Here is an 18,662-nt window from a genome sequence, read left to right on the forward strand (position 1 = left end):
AATTAAATTTAAAAAAAGAAAAGAAAAAGAAAGTAGCAGCTGCGAAAATAGCTCCACTGGTGGTGCATTAGACTTTTACTGAAGTTGAGTTCTTGACTCAATCCCCTGCATCATCACATGTACCAGAGTTGTGTTTTAGCACCCCCCACCCCCCTCCCCTTCCTCTGCCTCAAGTGAAACTTTTTGTTCTCTTGCATGTGTAATAAACTGAATCTTTTAAAAGTTAATTAATATGTTCCTATCCTCTGGAGTCCAACTGCAACGTGAAAAAAAATACTGTCTCAGAGGCACTGTTGGTCAAACATTTGCCTTGGAATGCTTTGGCTGGTAAAATGAGATGTAAAATGATACCAGAGAGATGTTACATCAACAGATCAAGTTGGTTTCCACTTTACAAGCACAGCATTCCTTCCCTCTGACTTCAAGAGCAAGGGTGGCAAACAAGGACATGTTTAACTGATACTAGGTATAAGTCTTGAAAATGTAGTGGAAAGTGCCTAATGACTTGAACATATCTTAGTTTTCTATACTTAAAAATAGTCATGTAGTTTATAATGAGGATTATACAGTGGCAATATAGGAGATGAACAAAACGAGAAACCATTTCTACTCTTAAATAGCCAGTGCTAAAGCAGACAACGTGGAGACTCAGAAACAGCTACATGTTTGAGAACTAAAAATGGAATGCTTTAAACACCAATCTATGTGACTAATCATCAGGGCGCATGGGATCAAATAACTGAAACTGAGGTAGTGCAGTAAGAAGGAATATGCTTAGACAAGTCCTAGGAGGGGTCAGGGAACAGGTATGAACTTCTGTTTATAAACTCACTGCATTCAACAGCACATAAAGCTGGAAAGATGTTTTGATGGTCAGGAATGTATGAGATGTCACTCCACTATAAGTTTATGCTAATCTGCATGAAAAAAATCAAATAGGGAAAAGAGGAAATTTCATCACTAGGGTAAGGAGAACATTGAGTTCTACAATGCCTTAAGGTCAGGACTGAAGATGGCAATAGTAAAATATCAACAGATCAATATCTTAAGTCTCTATATTGTGTAAACTTAGTACTTGACGAAGAGAAAGAGGTAAGAGGGGGCTGGGCAGTGACACACCTGGTTAAATGCACATATTACCATATGAAGGCCCTGGATTTGAGCCCTGTTCCCTACCTGCAGGGGGCCACTTCACCAGCAGTAATATTGTCATTGTTGGATAGGACAGAGAGAAATGGAGAGAGGAGGGGAAGACAGAGAGGGGGAGAGAAAGAGAGACACCTGCAGACCTGCTTCACCACTTGTGAAGCGACTCCCCTGCAGGTGGGGAGCCGGGGCTCGAACCGGGATCTTTATGTGGGTCCCTGCGCTTAACCTGCTGCGCTACCGCCCAACTCCTGAGAAATAAATTTTAAGGAGGATAGGAGCAGTTCCTTACAGTATTAGAGTTTAAGAAGGCAACAGATATTATTATTATAACAAAGCTACTCTCAAGTAGCTTTGGCTTATTTTGAAACTCCTATGGTTAGGATTTATGGTTCTGTACTTGACCTCACCATGACTTATGTCATTTAATGTTATCTACTAATAACTATATCTTAAATACTGAGAGGACCAGATAATTCTGATTTATCTGGTATACAGTTGTAGGTATCTTAAAGTTACTTTTAGAAATGCTTTAACAATTTAAGCCCAGTGTCATAATTCAATCAGTTTATAAATTTGAAACATTAAATGCTTACATTAAAGGAATATATACTCAGGGCTGAAACAAAAATTGACAACTGCCTGGTTCAGTGTGTATATACTCCAGTCTTTCTTGCCTCTTCCCCCCCCCAGAATTATTTGCTAGGGTTTAGTGTGGACACTATGAATCTACCACTCCTGGTAGCCATTTTTTCCTTTTTATTTTTTTCCTTTCTACTATCCTTGATAGGACAAAGAGAAATTGAGATGGAAGGGGAAATAGAGAGAATGTCAATAACAACAACAATAATAACTACAACAATAAATATTATTTAAATAAACAATACCATTATTTAAATAATATTTAATAAATAACAACAATAAACAATAAATAATATTTAAATGAATATTATTTAAATAATATTTAATAAACAACAATAATAAATATTATTTAAATAATATTTAATAAACAACAACAATAAATATTATTTAAATAATATTTAATAAACAATATTTTATAAATAAATATTAAAAAATATTTCTCCCAGTCCTGGACCTTCTGGGGTTTTGCTTGTATTTCTTTATGCCTCTTCTCTTGATCCCTTACCCTGTTATACTGTCTCTGCTGACCTCAACTATATCAATACAACCAGTGACACCATGCCACGCTATGCTACTATTGCTTTTTTTGTTTTGGATTGTATCCAGAGACCCCAAGGCTGAGATGTCAACCTTCCAACTCCAATAATCTGGTAAGACCTTTCTTGACACAGGAGACTACATAGTTCCATTTCAAATGGTACACCCTCTAACAAAGTTACAGACCCTAGGTGCAGGCTAGGGCCTGGGTATTGGGTACATGTATACACATATCCATAAATTAAGGGCAACTCTATACGCCAAGGTTAAAGTGCTCAGTATTTTGCTGTAGACCTAATAATCTCAGGAAGCAAGTAGAAAGGTCCAAAGAAGGCACTATAAATAGTCTAATACAATATTTACTATGGAGGCCTAGACACTCTCTTCACATGCCCCCTATTTCAATAGACAATAGACCTTTATGAGTAACAAGAGACACCACAGCACTAAAACTTCCCTGGGTATTACGGAGGTCTTGGGATCAAACCTAAGTGTCACACATGGCAAAGCAGGTACTTTCCCAAGTGAGCTATGTTACCGGTCTGCAGTTTTCATATTTCTGATGGTATCTCTGGCAGTGACAACTGAAAGAATATTTACAGATCATTATATCCAAAGATGACAAATCCATCTCAACTTGTTGAGCCAGTTGTGACTAACTGTACCAGCTACTATGAATACTGTTTTAAGAAGCACTCTGAAGCTGTTTTCAGGCAATGAATCATAAAAATTCATATTTCAGCCCTGGAGGTTGCACAGTAAGCTAGAGGTTGAACTCTCAGGAATGGGGTTCTAAGTTCAGTCCACAGTCTAGCATGGGTCAGTGTAATGGTTTGGTTCTCTTTTATTTTAAAGAAATAAATCTTTAAAAAATATTTCAGTACTAATCTTCAATTCCAGGGTCAGTTTATTTTCCTCAATCAATGTGACTTCTTTTAAAAAAAAATCTTTATTTATTGAATAGAGACAGCCAGAAATCAAGAGGTAAGGGGGAGATAGAGGAGAGGGACAAGAGAGATACCTGCAGCCCTGCTTCACCACATGCAAAGCTTCCCCCCCGCAGGTGAGGGACCCCGGAGGGGGGGTGAACCTGGGTCCTTGCGCACTGTAACCACTGTAACATATGCGCTCAACCAGGTGTGTCACCACCTGGCCCGACTTTTTTTTTTTTTTAAGTAACAAGGTCCTAATTAGTGGTCCTGGAGGTAGCACAGTGATAAGGCTTTGAACTCTCAAGCATGAGGTCCTGAGTTCGATCCCCGGCAGCACATATGCCAGAGTGATATATGGTTCTTTCTCTCTCCTCCTATATTTCTCATTAATAAATAAATAAAATCTCTAAAAAACACAAGGTCCTAATTAATTTTTTTGTTTTGTCTTTTATTGTTGTTATTATGAGAGTAATCTGATTCATCTGACAGATTTTTTTGTTTTTGTTTCTAAGGTAACAGGTGAGAATAGAGAGGGAGAGAGACAGAAAGAGAAGCAAGGACACCACACCACTATCTCACCGCTTCTGAAGTTTCCCCTGTGCAGGGTATTCCCATGTTCTTGTGCTTGGCATAGTATCCACTCTACCAAGTGAGGCATCTTCCGGTCCCTACTCACAATTTAAATAAGTAAACTAATTCTGTTAGGTAGTGAATGTCTCCAGTGTGGATGGTGGTGTGCTTGATGTTGGTCATGAAAGATGGCTACCATTGTAACTTGAGTGGCATTATTCATTTTATAATATGATATGCTAGCATGGCTTTAAAAAACCGACTAGGAAGAGAGATCATATTAGAAAACAATATGGTGCTTACTAAACAGGTGTTGATCTGAACACTTTTATCTACATTCATTTAACACTCATAGTAACTCTATGAGTTAAAGACATTTTAGGGGCACAGATGGTAGAGTAGATACCTTAACATGCATGAGGACTCAAGTTTGAACCCTTCCACTACACAGGTGTATGTGGCTTTATGGGGAGCCCCATACATAAGGGGAGCAGGGTGACAATCTCTCACTTTCTCTTTCTGTCCCTCTGTCTGAAATACAAAGAATAAAGGAGTCTACCCTGGAGCAGAGGAATGGTCTATTCAAAAAAAGTAATCTTTTTTTTTTTTTTCCCCTCCAGGGTATCTCTGAGGCTCAGTGCCTGCACTACTGCTCCTGGAGGCCATCTTTTTTTTCATTGTTGTTGGACAGGACAGAGAGAAATTAAGACAGCAGGGGAAGACTGAGAGGGGGAGAGAAAGATAGACACCTGCAATCCAGCATGTGGGGAGCTGGAGGGTCGAACCGGGATCCTACCACCAGTTCCGGTGCTTCGCACTGTGTGTGCTTAACTTGGTGTGCTACCACCTAGCCTCCAGTAGGCTTTTTTTTTTTGCCTCCTGGGTTATTGCTGGGGTTCGGTGTCTGCACTAAGAATCCACTGCTCCTGGATGCCATTTTTCCCACTTCCACCCCTTGTTTTATCATTGTTGTTGTTACTGTTGCTGTTATTGCTGTCATCGTTGTTGGATAGGAGATAGAAATGGAGCGAGGAGGGGAAGACAGAGAGGGGGAGAGAAAGACAGACACCTGCAGACCTGCCTCACCGCTTGTGAAGCGACCCCCCTGAAGGTGGGGAACCAGGGGTTCGGTTCGAACCGGGATCCTTATGCCGGAACTTACGGTTACTGCCAAGTGTGCTTAACCTGCTGCACTACTGCGCAGCCCTAATAAGCTCTTTTTTATCACTCACTGAAATGTTGAAGGAAGGATATAGTTTCCATTAGCCTGGCTCTAACTTCTGTGCACTCATAGACCGCTCCCCACCACCCCAAATCAGGCATGCATTCTATACAAAACTTTTATTGGATAACAAGCATTTTGGAGTAATTTCTGTCTCAACTCTGGAGGATTTCACAAGCACAGTTCTTTTTTTAATATTTATTTATTTATTCCCTTTTGTTGCCCTTGTTGTTTTGTTGTTGTAGTTATTATTGATGTCATTATTGTTGGATAGGACAGAGAGAAATGGAGAGAGGAGGGAAGGCAGAGAAGGGGAGAGAAAGACACCTGCAGACCTGCTTCACCGCTTGTGAAGCGACTACCCTGCTGGTGGGGAAAGAGGGGCTCCAACCAGGATCCTTATGCAGGTCCTTGCTCTTTGTGCTACCTGTGCTTAACCCGCTGCGCTACCACCTGACTCCCAACAACAAGCACAGTTCTAATAGATTACTGATTTATAGTTGATCTCAACATAGAGCCTAAAATCCCTCAGAAGTAGTTCAATTCAGTGATGTGAAAATTTAGGATATTAAAGTCCATACTACTGCATTTATTATTTTTTTATTTTTGTTAGTGATTTATAAGATAATAGGGGTAATATTTTGATACCATTCCCACCAAAGTTCTGTATCTCAGTCCCCCTAGTAATAGCCACTAGAGTTCTCCCAAAGTCTTAGAAACAGGCTGACTTTTTTCCTTCAGGTTCTTATGTTTCCATTCTCTGTATTCCGCATATATGTGAGACCGTTCAGTAGCTGTCTTTCATAGCCTTCCTTACTTCACTAAGCATAATCACCTCCAGTTCCATCCATTTTTACCCCAAAGGTAACAATATTGTCTTTTAAAATTGCTACATACGGTTTAACATTTTTTAAAACTAAATTTCTCATATTTTAAAGTTTGATTTGATTTCTTAATGAATTCAGTTAAATTTAATTCTTTCTACTTCCAATAAATAAAACACTAGGAAATCCTGTCCAAGGCAAGCTGATACACAAGTATCTGAATTTAGTATCATTCTTGCTCAGATCAGATGTCAAGATAGAACCTCTTGGGCGACATGCTTGGCTGCCCTTTGCTCTAGAAGCATGTTTTGCTTTTTTAAATTTCATAATAAAGTATAGCAACATTTTACTAGCCCTTCTGAAAATTCAAATAAAAGGGTAGAAGTTGTCAAACAAGAGCCTGCCCAACTGTTACCCAGAAGACACTCACAACTCCATAATCTTTAAAGAGAAAAATGGGACAATTATTTTTTGTTTACTTATGTATTTAATAAAAATGAGAGAAGAAAAATAACCTTGTCTCTTTTAAAAATAAAATAAATAAAATAAAATTGGTGAAATCAATAGAAATGATTAAAAAGGGAGCTGGGTGGTGGTGCACCTGGTTGAGCCATGTGTTACAATGCGCAAGGACCAGGGTTCGGACTCCCGGCCCCCAGGACCTGTAGGAGGAAAGTTTCACAAGTGGTGAAGCACTGCTGCAGGTGTCTCTGTGTCTCTCTCCCTGTCTATCACTCCCTTCCCTCTTGATTTCTGGCTGTCTGTATCCAATAAATAAAGATTTAAAAAATAAAAAAAGAAATGATTAAAAAATGACTTTAAGACATCAACTAAAAGAAATAACTAGGCCTGGTGAAAGCTCACTTAGTGTGCTGCTTTGCTACGCGTGCCATCTCGGTTTGAGCCCAGCCCCCACTGCATTGAAGGAAGCTTTGGCGCTGTGGTCTCTTTCACTTTGTCTCTTTGCTTCTGTGTCTTTCTCAAGAAAAGGACGTGCTGAAAAAGGAATAGGAGGGGAGTCGGGCGGTAGCGCAGCGGGTTAAGTACACATGACGGAAAGCCAAGGACAGGCGTAAGGATCCTAGTTCCAGCACCCGGTTCCCCATCTACAGGGGAGTCGTTTCACAAGCGGTGAAGCAAGTCTGCAGGTGTCTTTCTATCCTTCCCTCCTCTCTCCATTTCTCTCTGTCCTATCCAACAACGGTGACAACAATAATAACTACAACAATAAAAAAAAATAGGAGGAGGAAAAGGATGAGGATGATGTTTTACTATGATATAAAAGTAATTTTTTTGGGGGGAGGGGGTTGGACCATGGCGCGCACACAGTTAAGTGCACATAGTACTAAGCACAAGGACTCATGCAAGGATCTGAGTGAAGAGCCTCACCCTCCCCACCTGCAGGGGGTGCTTCACAGGCAGTGAAGCAGGACTGTAGGCGTCTTTCTCTTTCTCTATCTTCCCCTCCTCTCAATTTCTCTCTGTCCTATCCAATAAAACGTAAAAAATGGCCACCAGGGGCAGTGGATTCGTACTGCTAGCACTGAGCCTCAGCAGTAACCTCGGAGGCAACATAATAATAATAAAATAAATATATAAAAATGGAGTTTTGTGGGTGGGGGAGCAAGCAGACTCTCATGCCTGAGGCTCCTAAGTCCCAGGTTTAATCCATAAACCAGAGCTGAGCAGTGCTCTGGTGTTTCTCTCTGTGTGTGTCTCTCTCTGCATCTCTCTCAAAAATAAAATAAAATAAATTTTAAATGAAGTTTTGTACATTCTAATAGTAAAGTTTTTATTTTAAATACAATGGTGGGGAAGGGTGAATTGAGGGCTTTCTGTATTAGAGTAGCCTCAGGGACTCAACTTTTTTTTTTTCCTTAAAGGCTTTATTTATTTATTTTCCCTTTTGTTGCCCCTTTTCACTATTACTGTTGTTTTTTAATGTCGTCATTGTTAGACAACGACATCAAAAAAACATATGAAACAGAAAAAAATAGAGAGTAGAGAGGGAAAGAGAGGGGAGACATCTACAGCACTGCTCCACTACTTACGAAGTTTTCCCCTGCAAGGAGGGACTGGGAGTTTGAACCTGATATATATATATATATATATATATATATATATATATATATATATGATTTATTAATGAGAAAGATAGGAGGAGAAAGAACCAGACATCACTTGGATACATGAGCTGCTGGGGATTGAACTCCAGACCTCCTGCTTGAGAGTCCAATGCTTTACCCACTGTGCCATCTCCCGGACCACTGAACCTGTCTTCATGCATGGCAACATGTGATGTTTACCCAGCCAGCTATCACCTGGCTCCACTCCATCTTTTACATATTTATTTTATTGAAAGAGAGAGATAGCTGGCTGCTCAGGTTCGGTTTGTCTGTTTATTTATTTATTGCCGCCAGGGTTATTGTTGGGGCTCGGTGCCTGCACTACGAATCTACTGTTCCTGGAGGCCATTTTTTCCCATTTTGTTGCTCTTGTTGTTGCCCTTATTGTTCTTGTTGCCATTGATGTTGTTAGATAAGACAGAGAGAAATTGAGAGAGGAGGGGAGATGGAGAAGGGGAGAGAGACACCTGCGGATCTGCTTCACTTCTGTGAAGGGACCCCCCTGCAGGTGGGGAGCTGGGGACTCGAACCCAGACCCTTAGGCAGGTCCTTGTGCTTTGTGCCATGTGCACTTAATCCGCTGCCCTACCGCCCAACCCCCCCCCCCCCGGTTTGGTTTATGCTAGTGCTAGGTATCAAATCTGGGACCCTGGATCTTCAGATATGAAGGTCTTTCGCATAACCACTATGCAAAGGGCCCATCCTTTTATTCCCATCAATTTTGACATTGAGTTAGCTATTATACGATAGCTGATTTCTGACAAATATTATCAGGAAACAATTCATCAATGTAAACTATAATTTTATAAGGCATGCTGAGCTCTCAAGATTTTGGTGTCTATTTTTCTATAATTTGTGACAATCCTTTTCATTTTCACACAATATATTATTTGAATGTTTCAAATACCCTCTTCCATAACTTTCTTAACAAGTACTATAATGAGGTGGTCCGGGAGGTGGCACAGTGAATAAAGCACTGGATTTTCAACCATGAAGTCCCAAGTTCAATCCCAGGCAGCACATGTACCAGAGTGATATCTGGTTCTCTCTCTCTCTCCCTCTCTTGCTCTCTCCTATCTCATGAATATAATTGTTTAAAAAAATTACTATAATGAGGAGTGGATACTCGCTCTTCTTTGGCAGGTTATACCAGTATAGGTAAAAGCTTACTTGCATTATACCAATTGCTACTTTGGCTTTTGAACATGCTAAGTCTTCTCAAAGAGGATCTCTTCTGAGGTCTAATATTCATTTGTTCCTTTTACTTATAAATGTAAACGTTATGTAATTTCCCCAAGTGAATAAGCTACCCTCAAACCATTTAACATTTCTTCCTTTCTTTTCCTTTTTTCCTCTTTCTTTCTTTTCCCTTCCTTCCTCCTTCCCTCCGTTCCTTCTTTCCTTCCTTTTTATTACCAGAGCACTGCTCAGCTCTGGTTTATGGTGATGTGGGGGATTAAACCCTAACTTTGGAGTCTCAGGTATGAGAGTCTCTTTGCATAACCATTATGCTATCTACCACCCTAAGATGATTCAAAATTCAAATTATAGGGAGTCTGGTGGTAGTGCAGCGGATTAAGCGCACGTGGCGCAAAGTGCAAGAACCGGCATAAAGATCCCGGTTTGAGCCCTCGGCTCCCCATCTGCAGGGGAGTTGCTTCACAGGTGGTGAAGCAAGTCTGCAGGTGTCTATCTTCACAGGTGGTGAAGCGACTCCCCTGCAGGTGGGGAACGGAGGCTTGAACCGGGATCCTCATGCTGGTCCATGCGCTTTGCGCCACTTGCGCTTAACCGGCGGCACTACCGCCCGACTCCCTTTAATTTTTAAAATTTATTTTCCCTTTTGTTGCCCTTTTTGTTGTAGTTATTATTATTGTTGTTGTTGTTGTTGTCGTCGTTGTTGGATAGGACAGAGAGAAATGGAGAGAGGAGGGGAAGACAGAGGGGGAGAGAAAAATAGACACCTGCAGACTTGCTGATTCACCACCTGTGAAGCATCTCCCCTGCAGGTGGGAAGCAGGGTGCTGGAACTGGGATCCTTATGCCGATGACTAAGAACTCTTATCTTAGCTCCCCCAACCTCCAGATAAGAAGGCCTGTTATAGTCTTTTTAGATGATGCAAAAAGATGACTAGATTAGTTTGAACCAGTTTGAACTCTTTGTGAGGATATCAAATACATACAAGCAAGGTATAAAATCCAACATTCAGTGACTATAAGAAGCCATACAGTTAAGACAGGGACAAAATTCTTTGTACATGAGAAATATAATTGGGAAGAGTGTTAACTACTTTTGACTTATCTTAAAGTCTGAAATCCTTTAACATTTAAACATTTAAACCTTTGCTGACTTAACAATGCATGTGAAATGTAAGCCCCTTTTTGGTTACCTAGAATAATCACACAGGCTTTTAACATTAGTTAATGAGGGAGAAAAATAAACGTGTAAAATTCTAAACTGATACAAGTATAAACAGGTATACTGGTTTTTGTGTTTGTTTTGGCACTGGCAGGGCCTCAAGAGGCCTTGCATGTATGACTGCACCACTGCTAGGCTGACATTTTCATCCTATTTATTTTAGACAGAGACCCGTGGAGCGACACCACAGTATTGGAGCTTTCCCCAGTCTTATGGCACTTCCATTTGGTTATGAGGCTCAAATCTGGGCTATGGGCTTGCTGAGGAACATGCTTTAACAGTTGAGCTATTTCTTGGCCCCTAAATATGTACCCCTGAAAAATCATCAGCAGTATATTGAACCTGACTCAGTGGGAATGGAGAAGGGATGAATAAAAATGTGACTGATGAAAGGACAGAATAAATAGAAACTGTGAAAGGTGAAACTCTAGAGGAAATGACTCAGTCACAGTCACAATCACAGTTCAGGAGGGAGTTTCAGTTAGGTGAGTTGTAGGTGGTAAGATGCTTTGGGAAAGCATCTATATCTATAGAGGACTAGATTGAGGGACTTGCTGCCAAGTGTCATTTTAGGAAATCACCAGGCTACCAGTGGGAGGTGGGGAGAAAAATAAAGGTGGGAAGGCTTAAATTAAGACGTGAATGAAGATGGGATAGCTAGAAACTGGGCTTGAGCCCCTAGTCCCCACCTGCAGGGGGAAAGCTTTGTGAGTGGTGAAGCAGTGCTGCAGGTGTCTCTCTGTCCCTCTCCCTGTCACCCCCTTCCCTCTTGATTTCTGGCTATCTCTATCCAATAAAGATAAAAAAGAGAGAGAGAAAGAGATAGAAAGGGATTAGATATGGGCACTGGGTAAAAGGTACTGTAATGTTAAGTCTTAGGTTTGAATGTAGTGCCTGTCATTTAATAAAAACAGGCAACGGGTGGGCCAGCGATGGCACACCCAATTGAGTGCACACATCACCATGCCTAAGGACCTGGGTTCCCAGTTCCCACCTGCAGTGGGGAGCCACGGAGAGCAGTGAAGCGCAGAGAGGAAGTGTCACAAGTAGTGAAGCAGGTCTGCAGGTATCTCTCTTTCTCTCTCCTCTATCTACCCTTCCTCTTTGTTTCTTTCTCTCTCTTATCAAATAAAATAAAAAGGGGTGGGGGAATGGCTGCTGGGAACAACAGACTCCTAGTGCCAGCACCGAACCCAGGCAATAATCCTGGTAGCAGGAATAAAATAAGCAACAGAAAAGGAGTGTGTGTGTGTGTGTGTGTGTGTGTGTGTGTGTTTAAGCAGGTAGGAAAGAAACAAAGTTGTAAATTCAATCTTTAATTGAACTTGTGGAACCAATAAGAACTAAAAGTTGGGTTTCTTTTTTCCCCAACAATTTTTTTTTTCTTTCTTAGTTTTGAGACACTGAAGGAGAGGGAGCAGTCAGCATCATTCTGGCACACACACTGCAAGGGAACAAACTGAGTTGGATGCTTTGCTCATGCATGACCTGTGCTCCACCAGCTAAGACATCTCACCAGCAGCAGCATCTCTTCTTTGGATGCCAACATCACTGACATCAATTGTGTGGGCCATGGGGTAGCAATCACAGTATTTCTTAACTTGTTATGCGTTACAAGGCCCGTTAAAAAAGAAGAGGACGGGGGGGGGGGCAGGTGGTGGCACACCTGATTGAGCGCTCATTACAATGTGCAAGGACCTGGGTTCAATACCCCAGCATCTATCTACCTGCAGGGGAAAAGCTTTGCGAGTGCTGCAGGTGTCTTGTCTCTTTCCCTCTCTAGCTCCCCCTACCCTCTCGATTTCTGGCTGTCTTTATCCAATTCTTCTTCTAGCGTTTGCCCTTCTTCCATAGCCAGTCAACAGCGTCAGGTTGAGCCTGATGTAAAGTTTCGAGACCTCCTTTGAATCTGGAGAGGTGGCAGTCGTTGACTATGTGGGTCATAGTGTGTCTGTAGCCGCAGGGGCAGTTCGGGTCGTCTCTGGCTCCCCAGCGATGGAACATAGCGGCGCACCGGCCATGGCCTGTTCGATAGCGATTGAGGAGGGCCCAATCATAACGTGCTAGGTCAAAGCCGGGTTGACGCTTGCAGGAAACAGAGTTGGCAGTCAGCTGAGGTAAAGAACAAACACCTCATCACAGACCCCTGCAAGCGTCAACTTTATCCAATAAATAAAGCTAATAAAAAAATTAGAAAGAAAAAAGAATAGGACTTAATAAGCAGGCTGTGTGCTGGCAGCTGTAAAATGGAAAATATAACAAGTACTTTAATAACATGGAGAAGTAATTCTTTTTTTTAAATTTAATTATTATTTTTTTTTAACCAGAGCACTGCTCAGCTCTGGTGTATGGTGGTGTGGGGGATTGAACCTGGGGCTTTGGAGCCTCAGGCATGATAGTCTCTTTGCATAACCATTATGCTATCTACTCTCCGCCCAAAAATAATTCTTACATGGAAGTGTGGGTAACAAGACCAATTTATTCTTCATTAAAGCAGACATGATAAAATGTACTGCTGTATCTTTTTTCACATTATACAGAGTGGTTATATACAGTCAGTAGTGAACATTTTATTGGTGGTATAGAAGAAAACAATTTTAAGGCAATCAATTTTATATGCAATTTTCCTTCCATAGTTGTAAGTTGTAATTACTCTATTTTCCTTATGTTGTTAAACATTATTTTTCAAATAGTTATTGAATATATTAACTTTAGATAACTTACTAGCCCATTAGAATGTCTCTTAGCAACCTAAACACATAAAAGTACAAAACCACGGTACTCAGAAAATTAAGCTTCTCTTTTATGTGTAATAACATTGACTCAAATAACATTTAATCACCCAGGAAAATAACTTTTAGCCATTCATTTAGGATAGTAAATTGTAGTCACCACGCTTTTATTTCTACTTCCACAAAAAATATTGTTACTGGGGCCGGGTGGTGGTGCACCTGGTTGAGCGCACGTGTTAGAATATACAAGGGCCTGGGTTCAAGCTCCCGTTCCCCATGTGCAGGGGGGAAGCTCTGCGAATGGAAAGCAGGTCTGCAAGGCGTCTGTCCCCCTCTCCCTATCTCCCCTTCCTCTTGATTTCTGGCTGTCTCTATGCAATGAAGATAAAAAAAGTTTTAAAAATATTTTGCTACTTATGACACAATTTGAAAGCTTATTCACTTAAGAAGGGAGGGAAGAATTTATGGGGGCTAGGGAGATAGCATAATGGTTATGCAAAAAAAAAAAAAAAAAATTCACGCCTGACACTCAGAAGTCCCGTGTTCAATCCCTTCACTACCATAAACTAGAGCTGAGCAGTGCTCTGGCTTAAGGGAAAAACGGGGAAAAAAAAAAAAAGATTTCTTGAAGGAGATAAGCGCCACCAGTGTGATGCTGCCTGGGCTGGAACTGACAGCTTCACATTCACACATGCAAGTCCTACACTCGGCCACTCAGCGCCTTCTCTCCGGTGAGTGATTTCGGGGCGGGGGAACAAACAACTTCGGCAACCAGCAAACTGTCAGTCCCCTCCAAAGTTACCATTCTTTCTCCTTTTAACTCCCCTTCTCTTCACAAGAGGCGAAGACAAAAACAGAACAATCGCTCCACCTTCCTTCCCAACTCCCCCAAACTCTCCATCCCCGAACAGGAAAGAACTGGGAGCAAAATGGAACAAGTGGAACAAGCTGCGGCCCGGCCCGGCCCGGCCCGGCGAGCGCAGACATCGGGCCGAATAGCCAAGGAGAAGGTCCTCGATCGCCCACAAGTAAGTGGTGCTTCAAAACAAACAAATTGAGAAAGAGCCAGTGTACAGGCAGGGTAGAGGCCCGCGCCTCCGGGACTGTCTGAAACATGCCAGGAATGTGAAAGAAAACGTCAGGAATCCGGGAATGGTTGCGGGCGGCCGGAGCCACCCTCCAGGTTAAAACCCGACTCCGGAGCAGGCCCGCCGCCGACACTCTGGGGTGGGGAACGGCGTCTGGGAGCTCACAGAGCGAGGGAAGTCAGGGACCAACCAAAGTAGCGGCCCAAAGTAGCCCAAACTAGCGGCCAGCATTGCCGAGTCGGACCCCGGGGCTCGCCTACCGGACCTGACGTAAGCGCCGGTCTACACGAGGGGGCGGAGCCTCCAGCCCACTCCCTTTAATTAGCGGCGGCCAGACTGCTTCCTCAGTGCGCCTGCGCAGGGCGAGGCCGGACTGGCTACTGGGCGTACGGCGGCGGCGTCTTCTACCCGGCATGCTGCGCGGGAGCGACGGCCCTACGTCTATCCCCTTCCCGGCCCTGTCCCCTCTCGCCCCTCCCGTCGCGGCCCCCCTTCTTTCCCTAAAGTGAGTGAGACGGGCAGATGGAGGAGGGACTGTAATGGCGGCGGCCGGCAGCTCCCTGCTCTGACCCAGCGCAGACACACAGCGGCGACCGCCACCTCGTCCCGCTCCAAGCCCGCCTCCGCCGCCAGCGCGGGGCCACCCTCCCCGGCCCTTCCCCCAGCCGTCGGCGTCTCGCCCGGCGCCCCGGTCGGGGCCCCACACACAATGGACGAGCTCGCCGGAGGTGCTGGTGGAGGCCTGGGGATGGCAGCCCCTCCACGACAGCAGCAGGGACCTGGGGGCAACATGAGCCTACCTCCAGGGGGGAACGGCGCGGCGGGAGGAGGGGGCCCTCCGGTCGCCGAAGGAGCGGGTCCAGCGGCAGGCCCCGAGCTGGCGCGGCCTCAGCAATACACTATCCCGGGGATCCTGCACTACATCCAGCACGAGTGGGCTCGCTTCGAGATGGAGCGGGCGCACTGGGAGGTGGAGCGGGCCGAACTGCAGGTACTTGGCTGGGGTCGGCGTGCGGGACAGCTGGGCGGCGGAGTGCCGGGCCTGGGGGTGGGGCCGGGACGCCCCTCTGCCGGAGCCCGCGGCCTGGGGAGTCCGAGCGGGACCTACCTGTGAGGCTGGGCTGGCGAGGTGTCTGGCGGCGGCCTTTCCTCGCGTCCCCCGCCCCCTTTCCCGCAGAAGCAGTTCCCCCGATCCTCACTCGCCGCGCGGTGCGGGCTTCCTCGGGGCAGCCATTTTGGCTCTTAGTATGGCGTCTGCGGGGGCTCCGGGACGGAAGACTCGGGTCCTCGCCGTGGGAGAGGCTGCGGCTTGGTGCTGCCGGGCCCTTGCTCTGCCCGGGTTGGTGCCTTTTGAGATGGAGAAGGCCAGGAGGAGGACCGGCCTGGGCGTTTTACCGCCTTTCGGGCCGCTCGCCCGCGTTTCCGACTTGGCGCGTCTGGCCCCCTCCCCCGGACTCGGTGCGCGCTCGCCCCTTGACAGCCGCGCTCCTCGCCGGGGCTGCTACCCGCTACGGTGGCTTGCGGCCGACCTGGGAGGTTTTCATTTCCCGTCGCCCACTTGCAAGTCCATTCTGAACCGGGAGTGCCGCCTGAATCACTTACATTCTTTTGAGATCGTCCTGAACGACTGACTGACTTAGCGATGCCTCTGGATCAGGTGTCTTTCCGATAAGGGTAGCTACCCTTCACCACTCTCCTTCCTTTACCCCAAATAGCCAGACCAGACTACTTGTGTGGTTTTCATGAAATGACCAAGATAAAAATATTAACTTTAAGTAAAATGTACTTTTCTTAAGTTAACGAAGTCAGGAGAAGGAGGAAGCTAAGTTAAGCATCCACAGGACCCTTCATGTCTAAGCCTGACTGTCCCCTAAAGGTGAACGTTTGACAGACTGGCTTACTTCAGAATGCTTGTAGTCTGAGGACTTCTGTCTCGGATTTCAAACTTTTTTTGATTATTTATATCTACTTTTAAATACCCGTAAGGGTAAATATAGACGTGAAAAATGTACGCAAGCGGTATTGTTTGCTGACATGTCATACCGTGCCTGTGGTGAATAGTTAGGAAAATGTAGTGTTGAAAGATCAGATTGATTTTAAAAAATACGTTTGTAATCATTTTCTTTTTAGAAGTTCATTTTTATTTATTTCTGATGAGAAGAGACTGTGTGTGGGGGGGGGGGGCGGCGGGAGCCAGAGCACCTCTCCTGTACATTTGGCGCAAGGGATTTGACTTGAAGCCTCAGGCATGCAGGACCTCCACTCAACCAGTTGAACTGTTTCTCCAGCTGCTTCAGTTAGATTTCTAGCTAGTACTTTGACTCTGTAAACTAAGATGAGAGTACTTACATGTTTTTGACGGTAAAGTCTTGGAAAACCTAATTATAAATTAACACCTGTGAGACAATTAGTGTATTAGAATTGTACTTTGGTGTACTAAAGGACTTTAAGAATATTTATTAATGAAAAAGAGCTGGGGAGGGAAAGAACCAGAGCCCCACTCTGGCATACTCAGGGATTGAACTAAGAACTTCATGTCTAAGGGTCCAACACTGTTCCACTGCACCACCTGTCAGTCCTTCATGGACTTAAAAAAAATTTTTATTTATTCCCTTTTGTTGCCCTTGTTTTTTTTTTTTTTTTTATTATTGTAGTTATTGTTGCTATTGATGTTGTAATTGTTGGATAGGACAGAGAGATGGAGAGAGGAGGGGAAGACGGAGAGGGAGAGAGAAAGACAGACACCTGCAGACCTGCTTCACCGCCTGTGAAGTAAGTCCCCTGCAGGTGGGGAGCCAGGGGCTCGAATTGGGATCCTTATGCCGGTCCTTGCGCTTTACGCCACGTGCGCTTAACCTGCTGTGCTATCACCCGACTCCCTTTTTAAAATTTTTTAAATATTTATTTATTTTCCCTTTTGTTGCCATTGTTTTTTATTGTTGTAGTTGCTATTGATGTCATTGTTGTTAGGACAGAGAGAAATGGAGAGAGGAGGAGGAGAGAAAGATAGACACCTGCTTCACTGCCTGTGAAGCGAGGCCCCTAGAGGTGAAGAGCTAGGGTCTCGAACCTGGATCCTTACACCTCGTCCTTGCGCTTTGCCCCATGTGCGCTTAACTCGCTGCGCGACCGCCCGACTCCCCCTTCATGGGCTTCACAACAACACATATATTTTGTGTGTAAAATATAAACTTAGCAGTGGGGTAATAACTGATAGAGCTCAGGACTTAAATGCCTGAGGGTCCAGGTTCAGTTTCTGTTGTCCTATGTTCAGGAGTGGTGCTTTGGCATCTCTGAAAGATTCATGATTTAAATAATGGGACAGTCTTTAAAATGAAAAATAAATATGGAGACTGGGTGGTGGGAACTGTGTGGAGTCGTACCCCTCCTACCCTATGGTTTTGTTAATTTATCCTTTCTTAAATAAAAAAAAAAAAGAAAAAGAAAATAACTTCCAAAAAGATTCAATCAAAATGGATATTTGTTTGAAGCTGAGTCTATTCTACTGTTGTTAAGTGCTGTTGTTAAACAACTTTCTACAACACTGTCCTGCAAAACTTTAATGTATGTGAATGAGACTTGTAAGGCATTCGTTTTTTAGGGTTGCACTTAAAAAGGCATTGAAGCTTGGGTATACTAAATAATATTTTATAAGTCTCTGATAATAGTTTCTGTGATTTTTTTTTCTCCCCTGCCCCCCCTTTTACTTTTTTTCCATCAGGATTGTCACTGGGACAAATTCGAAGTTCCTGGTGGCCACTTTTTACTTTTTTTTTTGACAGGACAGAGAAAGTGAGGGGGGTGGGGAGATGAAGAGGGAGAGAGATTGACATTTGCAGACCTCCTTACCCCTGCAGGTGGGGAGTGGGAGCTTGAACCTGGGTCCTTGCACATGGTGATGTGTGTTTAACAGGTGTGCCACTGCCCAACCTTCCCTGTGATCTTTGTACTGCTGTAAAGTTGTATTTGAACACTTTTTTTTTTTTTTTTGTTAAGCATTGCTTTAGTCATTCATAAGCTTTACTAATGTAAATAGTGGGAACAGTGTCTTACTTAAGCAAATACTAACTAAATAGATTCTGTACATTAGTAAGGTCTGTGTTATCTGTCCCTGCCCTTGCTTTGCCTTCCTTTTTCTTTTCTTTTTTTTTAATTGTTGCAAGGGTTATTGCTGGGGCTCAGTGCTGTCACTAGGAATACACTGCTCCTAGTAGCCTTTTTCCCCCAAATTTTTATTAGAGAAATTGAGAGAGAACAGGGAGAAAGGAAGAAAAAGATATCTTATAGACTGCTTCCAGACTTGTGAAGTGGCTCCCCTGCAGGTGGGGGAATGGGTCCTTGTGCTTGCAACTGGGTAGGCCACTGCCCCTGCCCCCCTTGCTTTACCTTCTAATCCTTTCCCTAATAGTAACAAATCTGTAAGG

At 43.8% G+C, this 18,662-nt stretch overlaps 2 protein-coding genes and 1 long non-coding RNA gene across 9 annotated transcripts in view; 1 reads left to right on the forward strand and 2 right to left on the reverse strand.

Annotated features, from left to right (window-relative positions):
* The window catches only part of AP4S1 (adaptor related protein complex 4 subunit sigma 1), a 44,982-nt gene extending 29,069 nt beyond the window's left edge, over positions 1-15,913 (reverse strand). Inside the window, exon 1 of one of the 4 annotated variants that reach the window (XM_007516832.3) lies at positions 15,347-15,910. The gene's annotated coding sequence lies outside the window, so the exon portion shown is untranslated. Of the gene's footprint in view, positions 1-15,038; positions 15,056-15,346 lie in introns of those variants that run through there. The other 3 variants (XM_060175251.1, XM_060175249.1, XM_060175252.1) reach the window with 3 other exon arrangements.
* The window catches only part of LOC132533467 (uncharacterized), a 220,658-nt gene that overhangs the window by 122,135 nt on the left and 79,861 nt on the right, over positions 1-18,662 (reverse strand). The gene's annotated exons all lie outside the window — the stretch shown is intronic.
* STRN3 (striatin 3) overlaps positions 14,502-18,662 on the forward strand; it is an 80,945-nt gene continuing 76,784 nt past the window's right edge. Inside the window, exon 1 of one of the 4 annotated variants that reach the window (XM_007516833.3) lies at positions 14,502-15,229. In XM_007516833.3, the coding sequence (XP_007516895.1) occupies positions 14,948-15,229 (282 nt within the window). In that variant the 5' untranslated portion in view covers positions 14,502-14,947. The remainder of the gene's footprint in view (positions 15,230-18,662) is intronic. The other 3 variants (XM_060175237.1, XM_060175238.1, XM_007516834.3) reach the window with 3 other exon arrangements.

The sequence above is a fragment of the Erinaceus europaeus genome, chromosome 16 (genome assembly GCF_950295315.1).
Source record: "Erinaceus europaeus chromosome 16, mEriEur2.1, whole genome shotgun sequence".
Taxonomy (NCBI): Eukaryota; Metazoa; Chordata; class Mammalia; order Eulipotyphla; family Erinaceidae; genus Erinaceus; species Erinaceus europaeus.